We start from the raw sequence: 23,166 nt of genomic DNA, 5'->3' as shown, positions 1-23,166 counted from the left end.
GGAGTCGTTGGCCGTGGAGGTGGACAGTGTGCGGAAGCGGCCCATGAAGGAGCCTGAGTCTGGGGGTGGCTCCGGGGGAGTGGCACTAGGTGGAGGGCCTGACTTCCACACCACCTCCAGGGCTGATTTTGCCTTCTTCAGGGTGGAGCCAAACCCAAAGCTGAAGGACGGAGCTTTGTCGGTGAGGTCGATGCTGAGGCGGCTGCTCCAGGACTTGGGCACCTCCTCTACAACTTTCTCAGACCGGATCTCGCTTTGGCTACGGTACATGGTGGATGACTTGGTCTGGCTCGGTTGGAAGCTGTGTTTGACATCAAGCTCAGGGAATGTTTGGTGGGATAGTTCAGGGGCTTCTTTAGCTGCCATTTTAGGAAGCGTGTTAGATGACCCTTTAGGGACCATTTTAGGTGTCTCTTTTGGACTAGTTTTAGATGTGTCTTTGGGAGGTGTTTTCACAGCCTCTTTTGGACTTGTTTTAGGAGGGTCTTTGGGAAGTATTTTCACAGTCTCTTTTGGACTTGTTTTGGGAGTGTCTTTCGGACTTGTTTTGGGAGTTTCTTTCGGACTTGTTTTGGGAGTATCTTTTGGGCTTGTTTTGGGAGTGTCTTTCAGAGGTGTTTTAGGAGCCTCTGTATGAATAGCTTTAACAATTTCTTTAGGAGGTGTTTTAACATTCTCTTTAGGAATCAATTTGGCTGTTTCTCTTAGTTTAATAGTTTTAGCAGCCTCTTCAGCAATTGATTTAGCAACCTCTTTTGCCGGTTTAGAAGTCACTTTATAAATAGTGTTAGAAACCTCTTTAGGAATAGTTTTAGCAACCTCTTTAGGAATAGTTTTAGCAACCTCTTTAGGAATAGGTTTAGCAACCTCTTTAGGTGTTTTGGCAACCTCTTTAGGTGTTTTGGCAACCTCTTTAGGAACAATTTTAGCAACCTCTTTAGGAATAATTTTAGCAAGCTCTTTAGGAATAGTTTTAGCAACCTCTTTAGGAATAGTTTTAGCAACATCTTTAGGATTAGTCTTAGCAACCTCTTTAGGAACCGTTTTAGCTAACTCTTTAGGAGGTGTTTTAGCTTTAGGAGCTGCTTTAGAAGTTTCTTTAGGAAGTGTTTTAGCAGTCTCTTTAGCTTTAGGCTTATGGACAGGAGGTGTTACAACAGGTTCTTTCGCTACAATAGGGGCTGTATAAAGAGTAGTGGGGGGAGCACTACCCAGCCGGGCACTCTCCAGTCGGGTGATGTCCAGCAGGGCGGTGTCCAACAGGGTGCTTTCCACCATATCCAACATGAAAGTCTCCTCCCCTTCAAATGCCAGGTCCACCTCCTGACACTTGGTGATGTTCTCAGGGAAGCCAGGGATGGCAGCTGGGTCAAAGGGGCTGCTGACCTCAGACACCATGTTCTGCTCTGTGGAAGCGTCCAGCCCAGAGTCTGCTCCCTGCTCCAGGTGAGGCCAGTCCTTCCATGGAGAGAGGTCTCCCTGCAGAGACAGCTGTGAGCCACTGTAATGGCTCCTATCCCCAGACATGCAGACCAGCCCATTGCTCACCCCACTGTCGATGGTCTCGGTGGTCTCGGCCTCGTTGGGCTCGGCGTACGGAGGGTTCTCCTGGCTGAGGGTCTGGCTGGCGTACCACGATGACGCCATGTCCTCCTGCTTCCTCTGCCACAGCTCCTGGTCTGAGGAGGATAGTAGAGAGCTGCCATTGGGCCGGCTGAAGTACTGGCTCTCTGAGAAGTCTTCAGAGTAGGACTGGCAGAGCTTGGAGCAGTCAGACTCGGAGCGGCTGAGCTTGGGGGTGGAGTAGTCACTCTGAGAGAGCCAGCCGGGGGTGAGGTCACCATAGTAGGGCTTGGAGGCTTTGTCAGACTCATCATAGGAGTCATCAGCGTAGTGAACTGAGGCAGAGTAGCCTGCCTCATCCGCAGACCGGCTACCGTGCTCATGGTGACCGTGCCTCTTTTTATCTGCTTTATGTTTGTGAACAGGCTTAGACACCACCATTGCATATTTGTTCCTGTTTAGTTCATCTAGCTCCTTGTCACTGTCCATAGAGTCCCAGTCATCACTCTCAGCTTTGTCCTTGGCTGAGACCTTAATGTCCATGCTCTCGTAGGTTTGAGAAGAGGACATTGCTCCTTTATCTTTCTTTTCCTTCACGTCATGAGTCGTTAAGTTATCAGTGGATACAGATATACCAGTCCCCTTCAGTTTGTAGCATTTTTTCAAAACTAAATCTCTATCTGAGGGGGTTGAGAATATTACAATAATAGGCCTAGGTTTTGCATTGGAACATTCTCTTTGTTGCCCTAACCGATGGGCTAGCTCTATTTTAAGTGTTTTATGTGCTTCAGAAAATCCCATTTTGTCCTTTAGAATATGATAGATGAGACTCTCAGTTTTCTCCAGCTTCTCCTCAGGGACGTTTATGAACCTCAGGCTGGCCTTGTTGGCCTGGTGGCTGACCTGCTTGATGTAGTCGTGGATGTCTCGCGTCTCTCTCCGGGACTGGACGAAGCCAGTACGCAGTTGTTCGATCTCGGTCTGCACCACCTCCACGCTGGAGGAGATCTCGTCGATGGAGTTCTTCAGGGCGTTGACGTGTCCCCTGAGCTCTGTAAGCTCTGTCTCGATCTGGCTGATGCCCTGCAGCTCCTTAAAGATCATCTCCATCACATCCTGGGTTTGGTTGATGCAGCCTGTTGAGCTGGAGCCGGCTTCTAAGGCAGAGGTCGACTTCTGCTGCCTCCCAGCCCGGTCCAGGGACTTGCTCCGGATACCCAGGGTCTTCCTCCAGTTGCTCACCTCGGAGTCCGAAGACACGCACTCCTGACTCTTTTTCCATTTCCTCAGCTTGCGTAGCGCGCCAAGTCGGAGAGTGTGCAGACTTGAGCGCTCCACCCTCTCACCTTCTGAGCTGCCATCGGAGGGCGCCAGACTAATGAGGCTCTTTCTGTTCCGTCTCACTGGCATGGTGTGAGATTTCTGCTCATCGAATCTACGCACAGGTTTGACCTCGCTCAGGGAGTCAGAGTATTCGCTATTGATGGAAAGGATCTCCTGGAAGATACTCTCATTGTTGTTCAGAAGAAGAGTGTTTTTCGGGAGTCCGTTCGCTATCGCTACACGGTAACTGAAAGTCGGTGAGAGAGATGAGCAGTCGTTTTTTCCGTCGTCTAATTCAAGAGAGATGTTACGCGCCGAAGAGCATTTGCTGATTTTTTTCACTGTAGTTTTCAGAGTGGTGGAGAGTGTCGGCGTCAGGTTACCTTGGTCACGCAAATCAGTGGTGGTCAATTTGGGCTCTTTATTGTTGCTACTCTCTTTCTTCTTTGTGGGATTCGCCAATTTCTTTGTAAACATTCCTTTGCAAATCTTCACGATGTAAGATGATAGGGTCTGGAGCAGGGCAGAAACCATGGAAGGCAATGCTTTGAGAGACGTCTATTAAAGATGCAGTGGAGCAGCTCTGCTTGGGCTGAGGAGCCAGCGGTGGAGGAGCCAGCGGTGGAGGAGCCAGCAGTGGTGTTGGTGGTGGTGGTGTTGGTGGAGGAGGGGGAGGAGGGACGGTGGAGGGAGCGTCAACCCCCAGGCACACAACTCTGACAGGCCTGCTTAGATAAGCTTGTGTCAAAACTCCAACTCTGTATATCCGGGTGGGGGACGGGAATCACTGTGAAATCCACTGGCTCTCCACAGGACCAGACGCATTGCTCTGCAAAAAGAGAGAAACAATGGGAACTGTTAGTAAAGGCATAGAATAAAGATACTGTAGCACATAGATACTATAACAGAGATACTCTAGCACATTGGAACTATAGAACAGATGTACTATCGCACAGACATAGTTTAGCACAGTGATACTCTAGCACACAGATACTCCTGCACACACATATGTACTACCATACAGAGATACTAGCACACAGAGATACTAGCACACAGATATACTATCACACAGAGATACTAGTACACAGATATACTATCACACAGAGATACTAGCACACAGATATACTAGCACACAGATATACTAGCACACAGAGATACTAGCACACATATATACTATCACACAGAGATACTAGCACACAGATATACTAGCACACAGACATACTAGCATACAGAGATGCTAGCACACAGAGATACTAGCACACAGATATGCTAGGACACAGATATACTAGCACACAGAGATACTAGCACACAGATACACTAGCACACAGAGATACTAGCACACAGAGACACTAGCACACAGAGATACTAGCACACAGATACTTTATCCTCAGATAATATAGCACACAGAGATATTAGGATTGCACAAAGCAAGAAAACAGCAATGTTGTTATCATGAAGAAGGATTAATCTGTTATCATTGAGGTGAAACCCCGCGCAGTGATCCACACACAAAAATCCATAATATCTACAGTTTCACACTGGGAAAATCGTCACAGGCTCCATGTGGACCGTCAAAGACTGCAGTAGGGATGGGATTCACACAAGCCACAACCAATGAGTATGCTTGATTTAATTTGGGTAAAATAAAGTAATAGGTCCATGCATCACAACAAAAATCAATTTAAGTGGACTGTCCACCATTAGAATCTTCTGCAAGTGCTTTTATGGTGAAGTGTGTGTGTGTGTAGTTGTGTGTATATATATCTGCATACATGTGTGTATGTGCGTGAATGCGTATCTTGCACGTGTGTTTGCGTGAATGTGTAGGCTATGTGTGTACTGTATGTGTGTGTGTACGGATTTCTCACTGTCAATAGAGCCAATGGCCACATTGATATGCCTCCTTTTTACAGCAGGAGGCAGGCTATAATTACTTCAGTAGTTAAAATGCTCTGATACACCACATCATACACACACACACACACACACACACACACACACACACACACACACACACACACACACACACACACACACACACACACACACACACACACACACACACACACACACACACACACACACACACACACCACACATCATAATGCTCCAACACACAATGTCCCCACATACTGCGGTGGAGGCCCGGCTCTCTTGCTCGCCCGAGGTAAATACACAATTACACTCTAACCACGCTCTGACACTGTGTTAATCAGGATAAAATAACTAGCTATATTTTATTCATCTCAAATTAGAGACTCAGTGAAATGAGTGGGTCTGAACCCAGTGACTGGGTCTAGATAGTACTGAGTATGCATGGTTTGATGTGTTCGATATAGTAACGTCATTACTCCATGACCCAGATCAGTCCTGGTACCTCTACTGGGGCAGACTGAGATATGTCCTGTTTCTGACCCATTGCACACCATGCCCCCAGAGGCTGGTGCTTTCTATTCTGGCTCACAAAGATCGCTATTAAAGAAAGGTATGGGGGAAATATTGTACATATCATCGTTATTATGATTTACATTGAAATAACAGGGCTGAGGGCTTTAGCTAATAGTAGTGCAATAATAAGGGAATAAGGGAATAGTGTACCAGTTCAGATTTACCCCAGAACAGTGGGATTAAGTGCCCTGACTGAGCATCACAGGGATGAACCCCAAAGCCTCTCCCCCTGGATGGTATTCTGAAATCAGATCCATGCGCTTATCTTGAGTTTTCACTTAAGTCTCCCATTGTCCGACATCAACGCATGCCTTACGCGAAGGTCCAAATTGTGCACGCTTATCTCAATCCCGAATCAGGTCCCCCATGATTTGCTACCTGTGAATGGCTGGCGAGGGGTGGCTGGATCTGATTGGCTAGCTGTGAGCAGCTAGCTAGGAGTGGCTGGATTCAATTGGTTGGATGCGATTGGCTAGTTGTGAGCGGCTAGCTGTGAGCGAGTAGCTATGAATTGCTGGATGTGATTGGCTAGCTGTGAACGAGTAGCTTTGAATTGCTGGATGTGATTGGCTAGCTGTGAGATGTTGGTTGTGATTGACTGTCACTGACCAGGAGAGGCAGCCAGTGAGAGGGGACTGTTGTGGAGTGTAAGCCGGCAGCTGCTCCACATTAGTTCAGGGGTTTAACCACTGATGCATTCATAGTCTTATGACCACAGAGACAGACTCTCTCTCTCTCACTCTCACACACACACACACACACACACACACACACACACACACACACACACACACACACACACACACACACACACACACACACACACACACACACACACACACACACACACACACACACACACACACACACACGTGAAATGGGCTGTGAAACATAGCATCAGCGTTAGCCTTTATTGATGGGCTGTGACTGTGAGCCAGTAGGTCTAACAACATGGGCTGGGTCGCTTGGCTTCAACAACAGACCATTTTGCATTCAACAGGCATGCTACTTTATATGGTGATAGCTAGGAGATTATTTCAGATGTTACCTTCTCAATGTGCTTTTCAATGTGTACTGAACAAAAATATAAACACAACATGTAAAGTGTTGGTCCCATGTTTCATGAGCTGAATAAAAGATCCCAGAAATGTTCCATACACACAAAAATCTAGTGAGCGTTTCTCTTTTACCAAGATAATCCATCCACCTGACAAGTGTGGCATATCAAGAAGCTGATTATACATTACACAGGTGGACCTTGTGCTGGGGACAATAAAAGGACACAAAATACAATGCCACAAATGTCTCAAGTTTTGAGGGATTGGCATACTGACTGCAGGAATGTCCACCAGAGCTGTTGCCAGATAATTCAATGTTAATCTCTCTACTATAAGCCGCCTCCAACGACGTTTTATAGAATTTGGCAGAATGTTCAACCGACAACGTGTAACCACGCCAGACCAGGATCTCCACATCCGGCTTCTTTTCCTGCGAGATTATCTGTGACCAGCCACCTGGACAGCTGATGAAACTGTGGGTTTGCACAACCAAATCATTTCTGCACAAACCGCTCATCTGCGTGCTCATCGTCCTCACCAGGGTCTTGACCTGACTGCAGTTTGGCTTCGTAACTGACTTCAGTGGACAAATTCTCACCTTCGATGGCCACTGGCACAACTGCATTTTATCGATGGCAATTCGAATGCACAGAGATACTGTGACGAGATCCTGAGGCCCACTGCCGCCGCAATCACCTCATGTTTCAGCATGATAATGCACGGCCCCATGTCGCAAGGATCTGTACACAAGTCCTGGAAGCTGAAATGTCCCAGTTCTTCCATGGCCTGCATACTCACCAGACATGTCACCACCAATTGAGCACGTTTGGGATGCTCTGGATTGGCGTGTACGACAGCGTGTTCCAGTTTCCGCCAAAATCCAGCTTCTTCGCACAGTCATTGAAGAGGAGTGGGACAATATTCCATAGGTCACAATCAACAGCCTGATCAACTCTATGTGAAGGACATGAGGCAAATGGTGGTCACACCAGATAGTGAATGGTTTTCTGATTCAAGCCCCAACTTTTTTTTAAGGTATCGGTGACCAACAAATGCATATCTGTATTCCTAGTCATATGAAATCCATAGATTAGGGCCTAATAATTAATTTATATTGACTGATTTACTTATATGAACTGTAATTGTTGAATGTATCGTTTACATTCTTTTCAGTGTATTTAGTAATGTAAGGAGCTAAGGAGCCTGGTGTAGGGATTAAGTCTCTGTAGAAAGAACATATAACCTCCATGTAAAGTCTCTGTAGGCTACACATACAGCCCACATATTGCAGATATGAACCCTTGCAAAAAAGAAACATTTTCCGTTTAGTAAAATGTTGGTGATATGACATATTTCTAGTTGTATAGTCAATATAAGTGTTGGTATTACAAAGCTACAGCCTGCAACTAGAACCTCAGAATGTGTCATCCCTAATATAATATGAAGGGAAACAACTGTCATTACAGATGTGTACTAAGATCTGTTACAGGGTGAGTCCCAAATGGCACCTATTCCCTATATACTGTAGTGTGCGCTACTTTTAATTAGAGCCCTATGGTACGCTATATAGGGTATATGGTACCATTTTGGATGCACACACAGTGCTGGGCTGTGACTGATTGACACTGCTCCTTCTCCAATGTAATGTGACTGTAATGCAATTGTCTTCTCTGAGAGGTCAGGGTTCTCCTGTTCTCCAGGGCTCCGTCCCACATGGCCCCCTATTCCCTACATGCTGCACTACTTTTAACCAGGGCTCTGATCAAAAGTAGTGCACTATGTACGGAACAGGGGGTCATTTGGGACAGAGCCCTGTTCACCACTCATCCGTGGGATGTTCTGCCTGGACTCTGGCCAGATAGACCTGCAGTCCAGGGCTCATTTTCCAGACCCAGATTAAGCCTATCACTCCTGGACCTCAAAACACTCACTGTCCCAGGAGGACCACTTTGGAAATAATTGTTTTCATTAATACGTTAATGTGCTATCCTCTGGGACTGGGATAAAATACTGTATACTTATCTTTCTTGTTATGTACGTATTATTTTTAACCCAAAATAACATAGAATACAATCACATATGTATTATATTCTATTCCATAATATTCTATTCTATTATTTTCTTTTCTATTCTATTCGATCTGTTTACTGGACTGTTCTAAAGTGGAATTAGCCTTTATATGGGTCTTTATGAGAGCGCAAAGGGTAGGAGAAGGGAAGAAAATCTGATCTTTACTATAGGTAGCCAATCCCCAGGCCACACTACCACAGCATGCCACACCCCTGATCTATAGCTTCCCAATCATCAGGTCCGAAAGTGAGCTCCAGGAAGCCAGACAGAGATAATCAAGACCTCAGTGTGAGTTTATGAACTGACACCAAAACCAAAGATTAGACCCGTAGCTATCAACACTTTGGCTGACAGACGTGGTATATCAGACCATATACCATTTATTTTTACTGCCAATTACGTTGGTAACCAGTTTATAATAGCAATAAGGCACCTCGGGGGTTTGTGGTATGTGGCCAATATACCACGGCTTAGCACTGTTCTTATGCACAATGCAACGCGGAGTGCCTGGATACAGCCCTTAGCCGTGGTATATTGGCCATATACCACACCTCCTCGTGCCTTAATTGTTCATTATAACGCTGTCTGCTTTAACAAGTCTATTTTAACACAGACTTTTTAAAAACGCTCTATTGTAACACCATATAACTTAACACTATCTATATAATCAAAGCCTCAGTGTGACTACTCTGACCATTGTGACTACTCTGACCGTTGTACTTCGTCTCAGGTACTTTGTTGTACTATTCTGACTGTTCTTTGACTTGTGACACCACTGTAAATACTGTACTGTTAGTCACCGGGTAAACAATATGTATTTTTTTCTAAACTATCTTTAGTAACTGTACCCTCACTATTGTGACTAGTTTGACTTAGTGGATATTGTAACTGTAGTCTGCTCTGACTGTGACTACTGACTTAGTGGATATTGTAACTGTAGTCTGCTCTGACTGTGACTACTTTGACTTAGTGGATATTGTAACTGTAGTCTGCTCTGACTGTGACTACTGACTTAGTGGATATTGTAACTGTAGTCTGCTCTGACTGTGACTACTGACTTAGTGGATATTGTAACTGTAGTCTGCTCTGACTGTGACTACTTTGACTTAGTGGATATTGTAACTGTAGTCTGCTCTGACTGTGACTACTGACTTAGTGGATATTGTAACTGTAGTCTGCTCTGACTGTGACTACTTTGACTTAGTGGATATTGTAACTGTAGTCTGCTCTGACTGTGACTACTTTGACTTAGTGGATATTGTAACTGTAGTCTGCTCTGACTGTGACTACTTTGACTTAGTGGATATTGTAACTGTAGTCTGCTCTGACTGTGACTACTTTGACTTAGTGGATATTGTAACTGTAGTCTGCTCTGACTGTGACTACTGACTTAGTGGATATTGTAACTGTAGTCTGCTCTGACTGTGACTACTGGATATTGTAACTGTAGTCTGCTCTGACTGTGACTACTTGACTTAGTGGATATTGTAACTGTAGTCTGCTCTGACTGTGACTACTGACTTAGTGGATATTGTAACTGTAGTCTGCTCTGACTGTGACTACTGACTTAGTGGATATTGTAACTGTAGTCTGCTCTGACTGTGACTACTGACTTAGTGGATATTGTAACTGTAGTCTGCTCTGACTGTGACTACTGACTTAGTGGATATTGTAACTGTAGTCTGCTCTGACTGTGACTACTTTGACTTAGTGGATATTGTAACTGTAGTCTGCTCTGACTGTGACTACTGACTTAGTGGATATTGTAACTGTAGTCTGCTCTGACTGTGACTACTTTGACTTAGTGGATATTGTAACTGTAGTCTGCTCTGACTGTGACTACTGACTTAGGGGATATTGTAACTGTAGTCTGCTCTGACTGTGACTACTGACTTAGTGGATATTGTAACTGTATTCTGCTCTGACTGTGACTACTTTGACTTAGTGGATATTGTAACTGTAGTCTGCTCTGACTGTGACTACTGACTTAGTGGATATTGTAACTGTAGTCTGCTCTGACTGTGACTACTGACTTAGTGGATATTGTAACTGTAGTCTGCTCTGACTGTGACTACTGACTAAGTGGATATTGTAACTGTAGTCTGCTCTGACTGTGACTACTGACTTAGTGGATATTGTAACTGTAGTCTGCTCTGACTGTGACTACTGACTTAGTGGATATTGTAACTGTAGTCTGCTCTGACTGTGACTACTGACTTAGTGGATATTGTAACTGTAGTCTGCTCTGACTGTGACTACTGACTTAGTGGATATTGTAACTGTAGTCTGCTCTGACTGTGACTACTGACTTAGTGGATATTGTAACTGTAGTCTGCTCTGACTGTGACTACTGACTTAGTGGATATTGTAACTGTAGTCTGCTCTGACTGTGACTACTGACTTAGTGGATATTGTAACTGTAGTCTGCTCTGACTGTGACTACTGACTTAGAGGATATTGTAACTGTAGTCTGCTCTGACTGTGACTACTGACTTAGTGGATATTGTACCTGTAGTCTGCTCTGACTGTGACTACTGACTTAGAGGATATTGTAACTGTAGTCTGCTCTGACTGTGACTACTGACTTAGAGGATATTGTAACTGTAGTCTGCTCTGACTGTGACTACTGACTTAGTGGATATTGTAACTGTAGTCTGCTCTGACTGTGACTACTGACTTAGTGGATATTGTAACTGTAGTCTGCTCTGACTGTGACTACTGACTTAGTGGATATTGTACCTGTAGTCTGTTCTGACTCTTGTGGCTGTTTCAGCTTTGATCAGAAAGAGAGCCTTCAACCACAGAGCACTATGTATCTGGGAATCTGGGAGTGATACAGCGACTCAACGTTCATATTAAACAGCTGAGTTTCCCCTTATGAAATGCTACATCCGAATCGGCAAGTTAGGGTTTGACAAATGAAACATTCTCCCTCTCTCTCCCTCAGGAAACCTTCATATGCAAATCTCTTTATGGGACCCAGGAGAGATTTTTATATAATCAAATTAGATGGGCAATGATCTGTGGGCATGAGCGAGAGAGATGGCAGACATTTTTCACCGAAACAGCTAATCACAGATTGATTACTAACATGGCTTCCTAACCAATCAGCAGATGGGACAGATGTCACATGAGGGCTGTTCCAGAAAGCTGGATCAATGAGGTAGCCAGCTGTCTTTAATATTCAGAAAAAACTCCATCTTTTCAAGAAATATAGACTTGAAATTGGAATGGTATAATTGTCTTGACAAACAACAACCCATAGTCATGATTAGCTTCCTAAATAAACCAGAAAGTCAAACTATATATTTGACTGCTTATCAGAGCTGATCTGGAACCCCCCAGTTACAGCTAATTCACTGGTGAATCCTGTATTTGTGCTTGTATGTTTTAAGGATACCCATTAGCTGCTGCCAAGGCAGGAGTCCAGCAACATTAAGGCAGTTATATACAATTTACAATACAACATCCATGTGTACGTTTGTGTAGAGTGCATGTCTTATCATGTGTATGTGTGTCTGTGCCTGTGTGTCTCTTCATAGTCTTCGCTGTTCCATAAGGTGTATTTTTAAGGTGTTACCTGATGTGGAATAAAGATCCATATAGACATGGCTCTATGTAGTACTGTGTGCACCTCCCATAGTCTGTTCTTGACTTGGGGATTGTGAAGAGACCTTTGGTGGCATGTCTCGTGGGGAATGCATGGGTGTCCGAGCTGTGTGCTAGTAGTTTAAACAGACACCTCCGTTCATTCAGCATGTCAACACTTCTTACAAAAATAAGTAATGATGTTGTCAATCGCTTCTCCACTTTGAGCCATGAGAGATGTACATGCATATTATTCATGTTAGCTCTTCGTGTACATTTAAGGGCCAGCCGTGCTGCCCTATTCTGAGCCAATTGTAATTTTACGAGGTCCCTCTTTGTGGCACCTGACCACACAACTGAACAGTAGTCCAGGTGCGACAAAACTAGAGTCTGTAGGACCTTCCTTGTTGATAGTGCTGTTAAAAAGGCATAGCAACACTTTATTATGGACAGACTGCTCCCCGTCTTAGCAACTGTTGTATCAACATGTTTTGACCATAACTGTTTACAATCCAGGGTTACTCAAAGCAGTTTAGTCACATCCACTTGCTCAATTTGCCATTATTTATTACAAGACTTGGTTGAGGTTTAGGGTTTAGTGAAGCATTTGTCCCAAATACAACACTTTTCATTTTTGAAATATGTATTATAACTGATTCCTTGCCACCCATTCTGAAACTAACTACAACTCTTTGTGAAGTGTTACAGTGATTTCACTTGCGGTAGTAGCTGGCGTGTATAGTGTTGAGTCATTCGCATACATAGACACAATGGCTTTACTCAAGGCCAGTAGCATGTCATTAATAAAGATTGAAAAATAAGGGGCCTAGACAGCTGCCCTGGAGAATTCCTGATTCTACCTGGATTATGTCGGAGAGGCTTCCAATAAAGAACACCCTCTGTGTTCTGTTAGAGAGGTAACTCTTTATCCACAATATAGCAGGGGGTGTAAATCCATAAAACATACATTTTTCCACAAGCATGTCGCTACACTCGCAATGACATCTGCTAGCCATGTGTATGTGACCAATAAAATTCGATTTGAGCAGACTATGATCGATAATGTCTCAAGCTGCACTGAAGTCTAACAAAAGAGCTCCCAATTGTTTTTGTTTAGCAATTTCTCTCAGCCAATCATCAGTTATTTGTGTAAGTGCGCTGCTTGTTGAATGTCCTTCCCTATAAGCGTGCTGAAAGTCTGTTGTCAATTTGTTTACAGTTAAATAGCATTGTATCTGATCAAACACAATTTTTCCCAAAAGTTTACTAAGGGTTGGTAACAGGCTGATTGGTCGGATATTTAAGCCAGTAAAAGGGTCTTTACTATTCTTGAGTAGCGGAATTACTTTTGCTTCCCTCACTGCCAACAATGACCTAATACAGTACATTATATCACACCCAACTCAACTTATACCTGTCATATCAAGCTATGGGTTTTTCTTGACCATGTGAAAAACTAGCTTCTAACCAGGGTCCTGGTCAGGTCACGTGATCAGGGAATACTCTGGTCCCTAGCTGTACACACTGAAACAACAGTGCTCTTTCGCTAGCTAGCTGAAACCCCCAGAGCAGAAACGGACTGGCCATAGGGCAAATGCCAGATGGGCTGGTCCATCTTTAGTCTGGTGGGCCTGTCTAAATTGGGGGCTTTGCACAGAACTATCATTGTTTGGCCAATAATGGGTGCTTTGAGGCAATAAATGTGTTAAAAATGTCCAGGCTGTTTTCTAGTTCCAGTCCATCACTGTCCCAGAGAACTATAGTGCCCTCCAAAATTATTGGGACAGTGACACATATTGTTGTTTTGGCTCTGTACTCCAACACTTTGGATTTCAAAATATACAATGACTATGAGGTTAAAGTGCCGAATGTCCCCTTTAATTTGAGGGTATTTTCATCCATATCGGGTGAACCGTTTAGAGATTACAGCACTTTTTGTACATAGTCCCCCCATTTTAGGGGACCAAAAGTATTGGGACAAATTCACATGTGTATTAAAGTAGTCAAACGTGTAGTATTTGGTCCCATATTCCTAGCACGCAATGATTACATTAATCTTACACAAACTTGTTGGATGCATTTGTTGTTTCTTTTGGTTGTGTTTCAGATTATTTTGTGCCCAATAGAAAATAATGGTATATTGTGTCATTGTGGAGTCACTTTTATTATAAATACGATTAGAATGTGTTTCTAAACACTTCTACATTAATGTGGATGCTACTATGATTACAGATAGTCCTGAATGAATCGTGAATAATGATGAGTGAGAAAGTTACAGATGCAAAAATATCAATTAAGGCAGCCCCCCGCACCTCTCTGATTCAGAGGGGTTGGGTTAAATGCAGAAGACTTATTTTGGTTGAATGCATTCAGTTGTGCAACTGACTAGTTATCTCCTTTCCCTCCTTTCCTTCTCTCTCTCTCTCTCTCTCTCTCTCTCTCTCTCTCTCTCTCTCTCCTCTCTCGGTCTCTCTCTCAGTCTCTCTCTCTCTCCCCCCTCCCTCTTTCACTTTCTCCCACTCCCCCTCTATCTTCCTCTCTCTCTCTCTCTCTCTCTCTCTCTCTCTCTCTCTCTCTCTCTCTCTCTCTCTCTCTCTTCTCTCTCTCTCTCTCTCTCTCTCTCTCTCTCTCTCTCTCTCTTCTCTCTCTCTCTCTCTCTCTCTCTCTCGGTCTCTCTCTCTCTCCCCCTCTCACCATCTCCCACTCCCCCTCTATCTTCCTCTCTCTCTCTCTCTCTCTCTCTCTCTCTCTCTCTCGCTCTCTCTCTCTTCCTCTCTTTCGCTCTCTCTCTCTCTCTCTCTCTCTCTCACTCTCTCTCTCTCTCTCTCTCTCTCTCTCTCAATTCAATTCAATTCAATTCAAGGGGCTTTATTGGCATGGGAAACATATGTTAACATTGCCAAAGCAAGTGAGGTAGATAATATACAAAATTGAAATAAACAATAAAAATGAACAGTTAACATTAGACATACAGAAGTTTCCAAATAATAAAGATATTATATTACTTGTTTTCGAATTCTTTGTGGATCTGTTTAATCTGATGGAAATATGTGTCTCTAATATGGTCATACATTGGGCAGGAGGTTAGGAAGTGCAGCTCAGTTTCCACCTCATTTTGTGGGCAGTGTGCACATAGCCTGTCTTCTCTTGAAAGCCATGTCTGCCTACGGTGGCCTTTCGCAACAGCAAGGCTATGCTCAATGAGTCTGTGCATAGTCAAAGCTTTCCTTAATTTTGGGTCAGTCACAGTGGTCAGGTATTCTGCCACTGTGTACTCTTTGTTTAGGGCCAAATAGCGTTCTAGTTTGCTCAGTTTTTTTGTTAATTCTTTCCAATGTGTCAAGTAATTATCTTTTTGTTTTCTCATGATTTGGTTGGGTCTAATTGTGTTGCTGTCCTGGGGCTCTGTGGGGTGTGTTTGTGTTTGTGAACAGGACCAGCTTGCTTAAGGGACTCTTCTCCAGGTTCATGTCTCTGTAGGTGATGGCTCTCTCTCTCTCTCTCTCTCTCTCTCTCTCTCTCTCTCTCTCTCTCTCTCTCTCTCTCTCTCTCTCTCTCTCTCTCTCCCCCTCTCTCCCCCTCTCTCTCCCTCTCTCTCCCTCTCTCTCTCTCTCTCTCTCTCTCTCTCCCACTCCCCTCCTTTCTCTATCTCTCTTTCTCCCACTCCCCCCTCTCTCTCTCTCACTCTCACTCAGTCTCTCTCTCTCTCGGTCTCTCCCTTTCCCTCTCCCTCTCTTTCACACACCTGAGTCACAGCCCGACTGCTCTCTATCCGTCACCACATGAATTCTATTGATGGAGGAACATGATGATCAGTGTAATATCATGCCCCTTGACGTCTGGCGTCAAGTGTATAAGTGTGTGAGTGTGTGGGGGATAATGTCAGCGGGATTGTGTGTGCGTGTGTGTGTGTGTGTGTGTGCGCACGCCTGTGTGTATGCGTACGCATCACTAGAACAGTGATAATAGCCCCTCGCCCATCCACTATCCCAGTAATCATTAGCACAGCGCACCCACCCAGTCTAATCTCTATGCTGTATATCTAGCAGTGTAATCTCTATGCTGTATATCTAGCAGTCTAATCTCTATGCTGTATATCTAGCAGTCTAATCTCTATGCTGTATATCTAGCAGTCTAATCTCTATGCTGTATATCTAGCAGTCTAATCTCTATGCTGTATATCTAGCAGTCGAATCTCTATGCTGTATATCTAGCAGTCTAATCTCTATGCTGTATATCTAGCAGTCTAATCTCTATGCTGTATATCTAGCAGTCGAATCTCTATGCTGTATATCTAGCAGTCTAATTCATGTGCTGCAAATCTACCAGTCTAATCCATATGCTATATCTACAGCTCTATATTTGACTGGATAGATACAGCGTTTTTTACCCCTAGATGCTTAAAACCTCTTAAGGATCTGCCCCTTTTTTTCAATTTTCGCCTAAAATGACATACCCAAATCTAACTGCCTGTAGCTCAGGCCCTGATGCAAGGATATGCATTTTCTTGGTAACGTTTGAAAGAAAACACTTTGAAGTTTGTGGAAATGTGAAAGGAATGTAGGAACATATAACACATTAGATCTGGAAAAAGATAATACAAACAATCATCTTTGAAATGCAAGAGAAAGGCCATAATGTATTATTCCAGCCCAGGTGCAATTTAGATATTGGCCACTAGATGGCAGCAGTGCATGTGCAAAGTTCAAATGTTGTATCAAGACTGCCCAAATGTGCCTAATTTGTTTATTAATAAAGTTTTCATGTTCAAAACTGTGCACTCTCCTCAAACAATAGCATGGTATTCTTTCACTGTAATAGCTACTGTAAATTGGACAGTCCAGTTAGACTAACAAGAATTTAATCTTTCTGCCAATATCAGATATGTCTATGTCTTGTGAAATGTTGTTGTTACTTACAAACTCATGCTAATCGCATTAGCCTACGTTAGCTCAACTGTCCAACAGGGGACCCACCAATCCTGAATGAGTTTTAATATGCTTTCAATAGTAAGGGGGAGATCACCTCATCTATAGACTATATATCTGGTGTTGAATATCTACTATTACAAACTGGGTGGTTCGAGCCCTGAATGCTGATTGGCTGACAGCCGTGGTATATCAGACCATATATGACAAGGGATTTGTTTTTACTGCTCTAATTATTTATTTAATTGCACCAAAGAAAACAAGTGATATACACATTTTTTTTTAAAACAGTGTGGTTGGAAACAGTGTGTTTTTTCATTAAAGGGTTTTTATGAAACCTCATCACACAAAACAATATACAACACATAAGTACCAAAATAAAAAAGGTTTGTTAAAACAGATAACAAACCTACTAATTAAAAATTTGAGTGTGTGCATCTGAGTGTGTGCATGTGAGTGTGTGCATGTGAGTGTGTGCATGTGAGTGTGTGAGAGTTATGCTATATGGAGGAGATTACTGAGTAGTTTGGTTCATCAGGCTGACAGTCTTCGCTTGGAGTTATTGAGGGATGATGATGTTTTGGCAATGTAAGAATTCCAGAGTATGGTACCTCTGTATTTGATAGAGAATTGACTATGTGAGGTGCGGCAGTGGGGAGGGTGAAGGTTATCACAGTGTCTTGTGTTATATAGATGGATTTCAGAATGAACCTGGAAGAATCCATTGAAGGGTTTAGTTAAACTGTCTGGGAAGTATTTGTAGATGAAAGTGCATAATTGGCGAACATTAATGTTGTAAATAGACAAGATATTGAGTGTCAAAGAAAGGTGCAGATGGTTCCAGATAATTAGAGGAAGTGGCTAGTATATGTCTTGTGTATGATGAGTCATTTGTGTAGGTAGGAGGCATATGTACTGGCCCAGACAATATTACAGTAAATGAGATATGAGTAAATGAAACTATAGTATAGAGTTAGGAAGCAAGCCTGACCACTAATCTTTCTGATGATACCAACAGATTTCATCACTTTGCTGCAGACAAATTGAATATGATCTTTCCAGGATAACTTTCCATCAATTAGAGCTCCAAGGAATCTAGTGGATGTGACTTGTTCCATTTCATTCCCACCAATTAAGATTCTGGCAATTTATTTTACAATATTTCTTATTCTTACTAGTGAATACAATAAAGTAGGATTTTTTAGAATGTAAAGATAATTTGTTTATCTGGTACCATTCAGAAAATGTGTCCATGCCTGAGTTGGCTTCATTAACTAGTGAATCAACATTTTTGGGTGCTAAAATCTAATTGGTATCATCAGCAAAGAGAATGGGAAGTACGGTAGAAGACACAGCAGCGGTAGAAGACATGTTTGTAACCAGTTAATAATAGCAAAAAGGCACCTCAGGGGTTTGTGATATACTGTATGGACAATATAGCACGGCTAAGGGCTGTATCCAGGCATTCCACGTTGCGTCGTACGAAACAACAGCCCTTAGCTGTGGTATATTGGCCATACTGTATACCACATCCCCTCAGGCCTCATTGCTGAAATCTAACCTATATACTGTCTCTACTAATCTAACCTAAATACTGTCTCTAGTAATCTAACCTAAATACTGTCTCTACTAATCTAACCTAAATACTGTCTCTAGTAATCTAACCTAAATACTGTCTCTACTAATCTAACCTAAATACTGTCTCTAGTAATCTAACCTATATACTGTCTCTACTAATCTAACCTAAATACTGTCTCTACTAATCTAACCTATATACTGTCTCTACTAATCTAACCTATATACTGTCTCTACTAATCTAACCTATATACTGTCTCTAGTAATCTAACCTAAATACTGTCTCTACTAATTTAACCTATATTCTGTTTCTACTAATTTAACCTTTATACTGTCTCTAGTAATCTAACCTAAATACTGTCTCTAGTAATCTAACCCATATTCTGTTTCTACTAATTTAACCTTTATACTGTCTCTACTAATCTAACCTAATATACTGCCTCTACTAATCTAACCTATATACTGTCTCTAGTAATCTAACCTAAATACTGTCTCTACTAATCTAACCTAAATACTGTCTCTAGTAATCTAACCTATATACTGTCTCTACTAATCTAACCTAAATACTGTCTCTACTAATCTAACCTATATACTGTCTCTACTAATCTAACCTATATACTGTCTCTACTAATCTAACCTAAAAACTGTCTCTACTAATTTAACCTTTATACTGTCTCTAGTAATCTAACCTAAATACTGTCTCTACTAATTTAACCTATATTCTGTTTCTACTAATTTAACCTTTATACTGTCTCTACTAATCTAACCTAAATACTGTCTCTAGTAATCTAACCCATATACTGTTTCTACTAATTTAACCTATATACTGTCACTACTAATCTAACCAATATATTGCCTCTACTAATCTAACCTATATACTGTCTCTAGTAATCTAACCTGTATGCTGTCTCTAGTAATCTAACCTATATACTGTCTCTAGTGATCTAACCTAAATACTGTCTCTACTAATGTAATTTATATACTGTCTCTACTAATCTAACCTGTATGCTGTCTAGTAATCTAACCTATATACTGTCACTAGTAATCTAACCAATATACTGTCTCTACTAATTTAACCTGTATACTGTCTCTTGTGATCTAACCTGTATACTGTCTCTACTAATCTAATTTATATACTGTCTCTACTAATCTAACTTGTATACTGTCTCTACTAATCTAATTTATATACTGTCTCTAGTGATCTAACCTGTATGCTGTCTCTAGTAATCTAACCTACATACTGTCTCTAGTGATCTAACCTGTATACTGTCTCTACTAATGTAATTTATATACTGTCTCTACTAATCTAACCTGTATGCTGTCTAGTAATCTAACCTATATACTGTCACTAGTAATCTAACCAATATACTGTCTCTACTAATTTAACCTGTATACTGTCTCTAGTAATGTAACTTGTATACTGTCTCTAGTAATCTTAACCCATATACTGTCTCTTACTAATGTAATTTATATACTGTCTCTACTAATCTAACCTGTATGCTGTCTCTAGTAATGTAACCTGTATACTGTCTCTAGTAATCTAACCCATATACTGTCTCTACTAATTTAACCTGTATACTGTCTCTAGTGATCTAACCTGTATACTGTCTCTACTAATCTAATTTATATACTGTCTCTAGTAATGTAATTTATATACTGTCTCTACTAATCTAATTTATATACTGTCTCTACTAATCTAATTTATATACTGTCTCTACTAATCTAACTTGTATACTGTCTCTAGTAATCTAACCCATATACTGTCACTAGTAATCTAACCCATATACTGTCACTAGTAATCTAACCCATATACTGTCTCTACTAATCTAACTTGTATAGTGTCTCTAGTAGTCTAATGTATATACTGTCTGTAGTAATCTAATCTATATACCGTCTCTAGTAATCTAACCTATATACTGCTGTAGTAATCCAACCTATATACTGCTGTAGTAATCAAATCTTTATACCGTCTCTACTAATCTAACCTATGAACTATCTCCAGTAATCTAACCTATATACTGTCTCTACTAATCTAACCTATGAACTATCTCCAGTAATCTAGCCTATATAATGTCTATAGTAATGTAACCTATATACTACCTCTACTAATCTAACCTATATACTGCTGTAGTAATCTAACCTATATACTGTCTCTACTAATCTAACCCATGAACTATCTCCAGTAATCTAGCCTATATAATGTCTATAGTAATGTAACCTATATAATATCTCTACTAATCTAACCTATACATTTTCTCTAGTAATCTAACTTATATACTGTCTCTGCCAGTGTAGTCTATACTGTCTCTTGTAATTACATTTATATGCTGTACTATCTACCAGCTGCTAACCTAGATTACACTGGATTACCTCGAGACAGAATGCACTGAGGAACACTGCTATAATGTTCATGTAACGTTCACATAACCAAACCACGTTGAGGTAGCCAACCAAAATGTTGCCATAACGCTCAACCGACCAGATCCTCCCAGCTCTCTCTCTCTTCTCCCTCTCTCTCTTCTCCCTCTCTCTCTCTCTCTCCCTCTCTCTCTCTTTTCCCTCTCTCTCTCTTCTCCCTCTCTCTCTCTTCTCCCTCTCTCTCTTCTCCCTCTCTCTCTCTTCTCCCTCTCTCTCTCTCTTCTCCCTCTCTCTCTCTTTTCCCTCTCTCTCTCTCTCCCTCTCTCTCTCTTCTCCCTCTCTCTCTCTTCTCCCTCTCTCTCTCTCTTCTCCTTCTCTCTCTCTCCTCCATCTCCCTCTTCTCCCTCTCTCTCTCTTCTCCCTCTCTCTCTCTTCTCCTTCTCTCTCTCTCTTCTCCCTCTCTCTCTCTTCTCCCTCTCTCTCTCTTCTCCCTCTCTCTCTCTTCTCCTTCTCTCTCTCTCTCCTCCATCTCTCTCTTCCCCCTCTCCTCTCTCTCTTCTCCCTCTCTCTCTTCTCCCTCTCTCTCTTTCTTCTCCCTCTCTCTCTCTTCTCCTCTCTCTCTTCCCCTCTCTCTCTCCCTCTCTCTCTCTCTCTCTCTCTCTCTCTCTCTCTCTCTCTCTCTCTCTCAGCAGCCTATTTTTCTTAATGAATCAGAACATCTCTGTGCCTTTTGCCCAGCCTGACACACACAATACTTCATCGAATATTCCTACTGTGAAACACACAGCAAGAGCAGCTCACATGTCTTCTCACTGATGCTGAAAAGATAGCGTGTGAAATTGCAAACTGGAGAGAGGGAAAAACAGATGTGCGCTATGTGCAGATATTTGCCTCAGTATTTGTCTAGAAAGAATAACTAGATGGAGAATCCTAATGAAATCAACATGCCCTCTGACTGTATCCTCTACAGATATGTACAATTCTACAATACCGGGTGATGATTCCATCATAGAACCATAAAAGTCCACATGAATGTGAGCCTGCGAGCCGCGAGAGGGAGGGGGAGGGGAGGAAGCAACAAGAAGGATACACTCTCAATTCAAACAGGCACATTCACATACATATCGATGAATATACATATATACATACACACACACTATAAACACATACAAAATGCATAAATACCTGATTAGTAAATTCCTAGTGCAAGCCGATGCTATTCAGCGTGCAGAGCAGTGTCTGACTGCAACATCCAGTGTGAGATCATTTCCAGGGAGACTGTGGTTGGAGCAGAGAGATGAAGGGATGCGAGAGGAGAGGGAGAGAGAGATAGAGCGTCGGCTGAGCAGAGCAGCGGAGAGATGGAGCTAGCAGCTAATGTTTCTTTCCTCTGTGTGCAGGGAGGAGAGAAAGAGACACAGAGACACAGAGAGAGATCTGCCTGCAAGCCCCAGCTCACAGCTTCGTTTCCCTCTGACAGGCAGGCAACATCCACATTCCAGTCCTCCTTCCCTCCGACCGTCCGTTCGCCGGAGCCAGTGACTGACGCCTCAGCTCCACACACACATGGCTGACACACACCTCTCCTCCATGCCTCCGTCTGCAGCACCAGCAATTAGTCTCTTATTCTACCGCTCTATCCTTCCTTCCTCCCTCTCTCCTCTCGTTCTGATGTGGTAGATGGTAGATGGATGCTGCCTCGGCTCGTTTTCCTGCTGTCTGTGTGACCGACTTGGCTCCTCTCTCACACACACACGTGCAAACACACACGCCCTAAGCACGCAGTGCCTGGCCCAGGGGATCAAGCAGACAGAAAGGGGGAGGTGGTAAGGCTCCTGCCCAGATTTGGTGTCTCCTGCTGGGCTGTTAGAGCCCCTCAGATGGACCAGAGTGGAGATGAGGGAGCAGCAGTGTCTCTCTCCCTGCTCACTGCACTTGGCTGACAGGAATGAGCTCATAGCCGCGGCTCACGTGACGACAGGAGAGAGAGAGGGAGGAAGGAAGGGAGAGAGGGAGAGAGAGAGAGAGAGAGAGAGAGAGAGAGAGAGAGGAAGGGGTGAGTTGGGAACGAGTATGGGAAGAGGCTTGGTGTGTGTGTGTGTGTGTGTGTGTGTGTGTGTGTGTGTGTGTGTGTGTGTGTGTGTGTGTGTGTGTGTGTGTGTGTGTGTGTGTGTGTGTGTGTGTGTGTGTGTGTGTGTGTGTGTAAATTATTTTGAGGGGAAGGGGCTTTGCTATATACACTCCTCACACACACA

General features: G+C 42.7%; 1 protein-coding gene across 1 annotated transcript in view; it reads right to left on the bottom strand.

The window, feature by feature from the left end:
• LOC106592186 (protein unc-13 homolog C) overlaps positions 1-22,845 on the bottom strand; it is a 180,052-nt gene extending 157,207 nt beyond the window's left edge. Inside the window, exons 1-2 of the mRNA XM_082957854.1 lie at positions 22,097-22,845; positions 1-3,715 (exon numbers count right to left, since the gene is read on the bottom strand). The exon at positions 1-3,715 is cut by the window's left edge and continues 712 nt beyond it. Coding sequence (XP_082813980.1) covers positions 1-3,420 — 3,420 coding nt within the window. The 5' untranslated portion in view covers positions 3,421-3,715; positions 22,097-22,845. The remainder of the gene's footprint in view (positions 3,716-22,096) is intronic.
• Between the last annotated feature and the right edge of the window lie 321 nt (positions 22,846-23,166).

The sequence above is a fragment of the Salmo salar genome, chromosome 11, assembly GCF_965601325.2.
Source record: "Salmo salar chromosome 11, fSalSal1, whole genome shotgun sequence".
Classification (NCBI taxonomy): Eukaryota; Metazoa; Chordata; class Actinopteri; order Salmoniformes; family Salmonidae; genus Salmo; species Salmo salar.
This window is presented reverse-complemented; position numbering and strand designations above follow the sequence as displayed.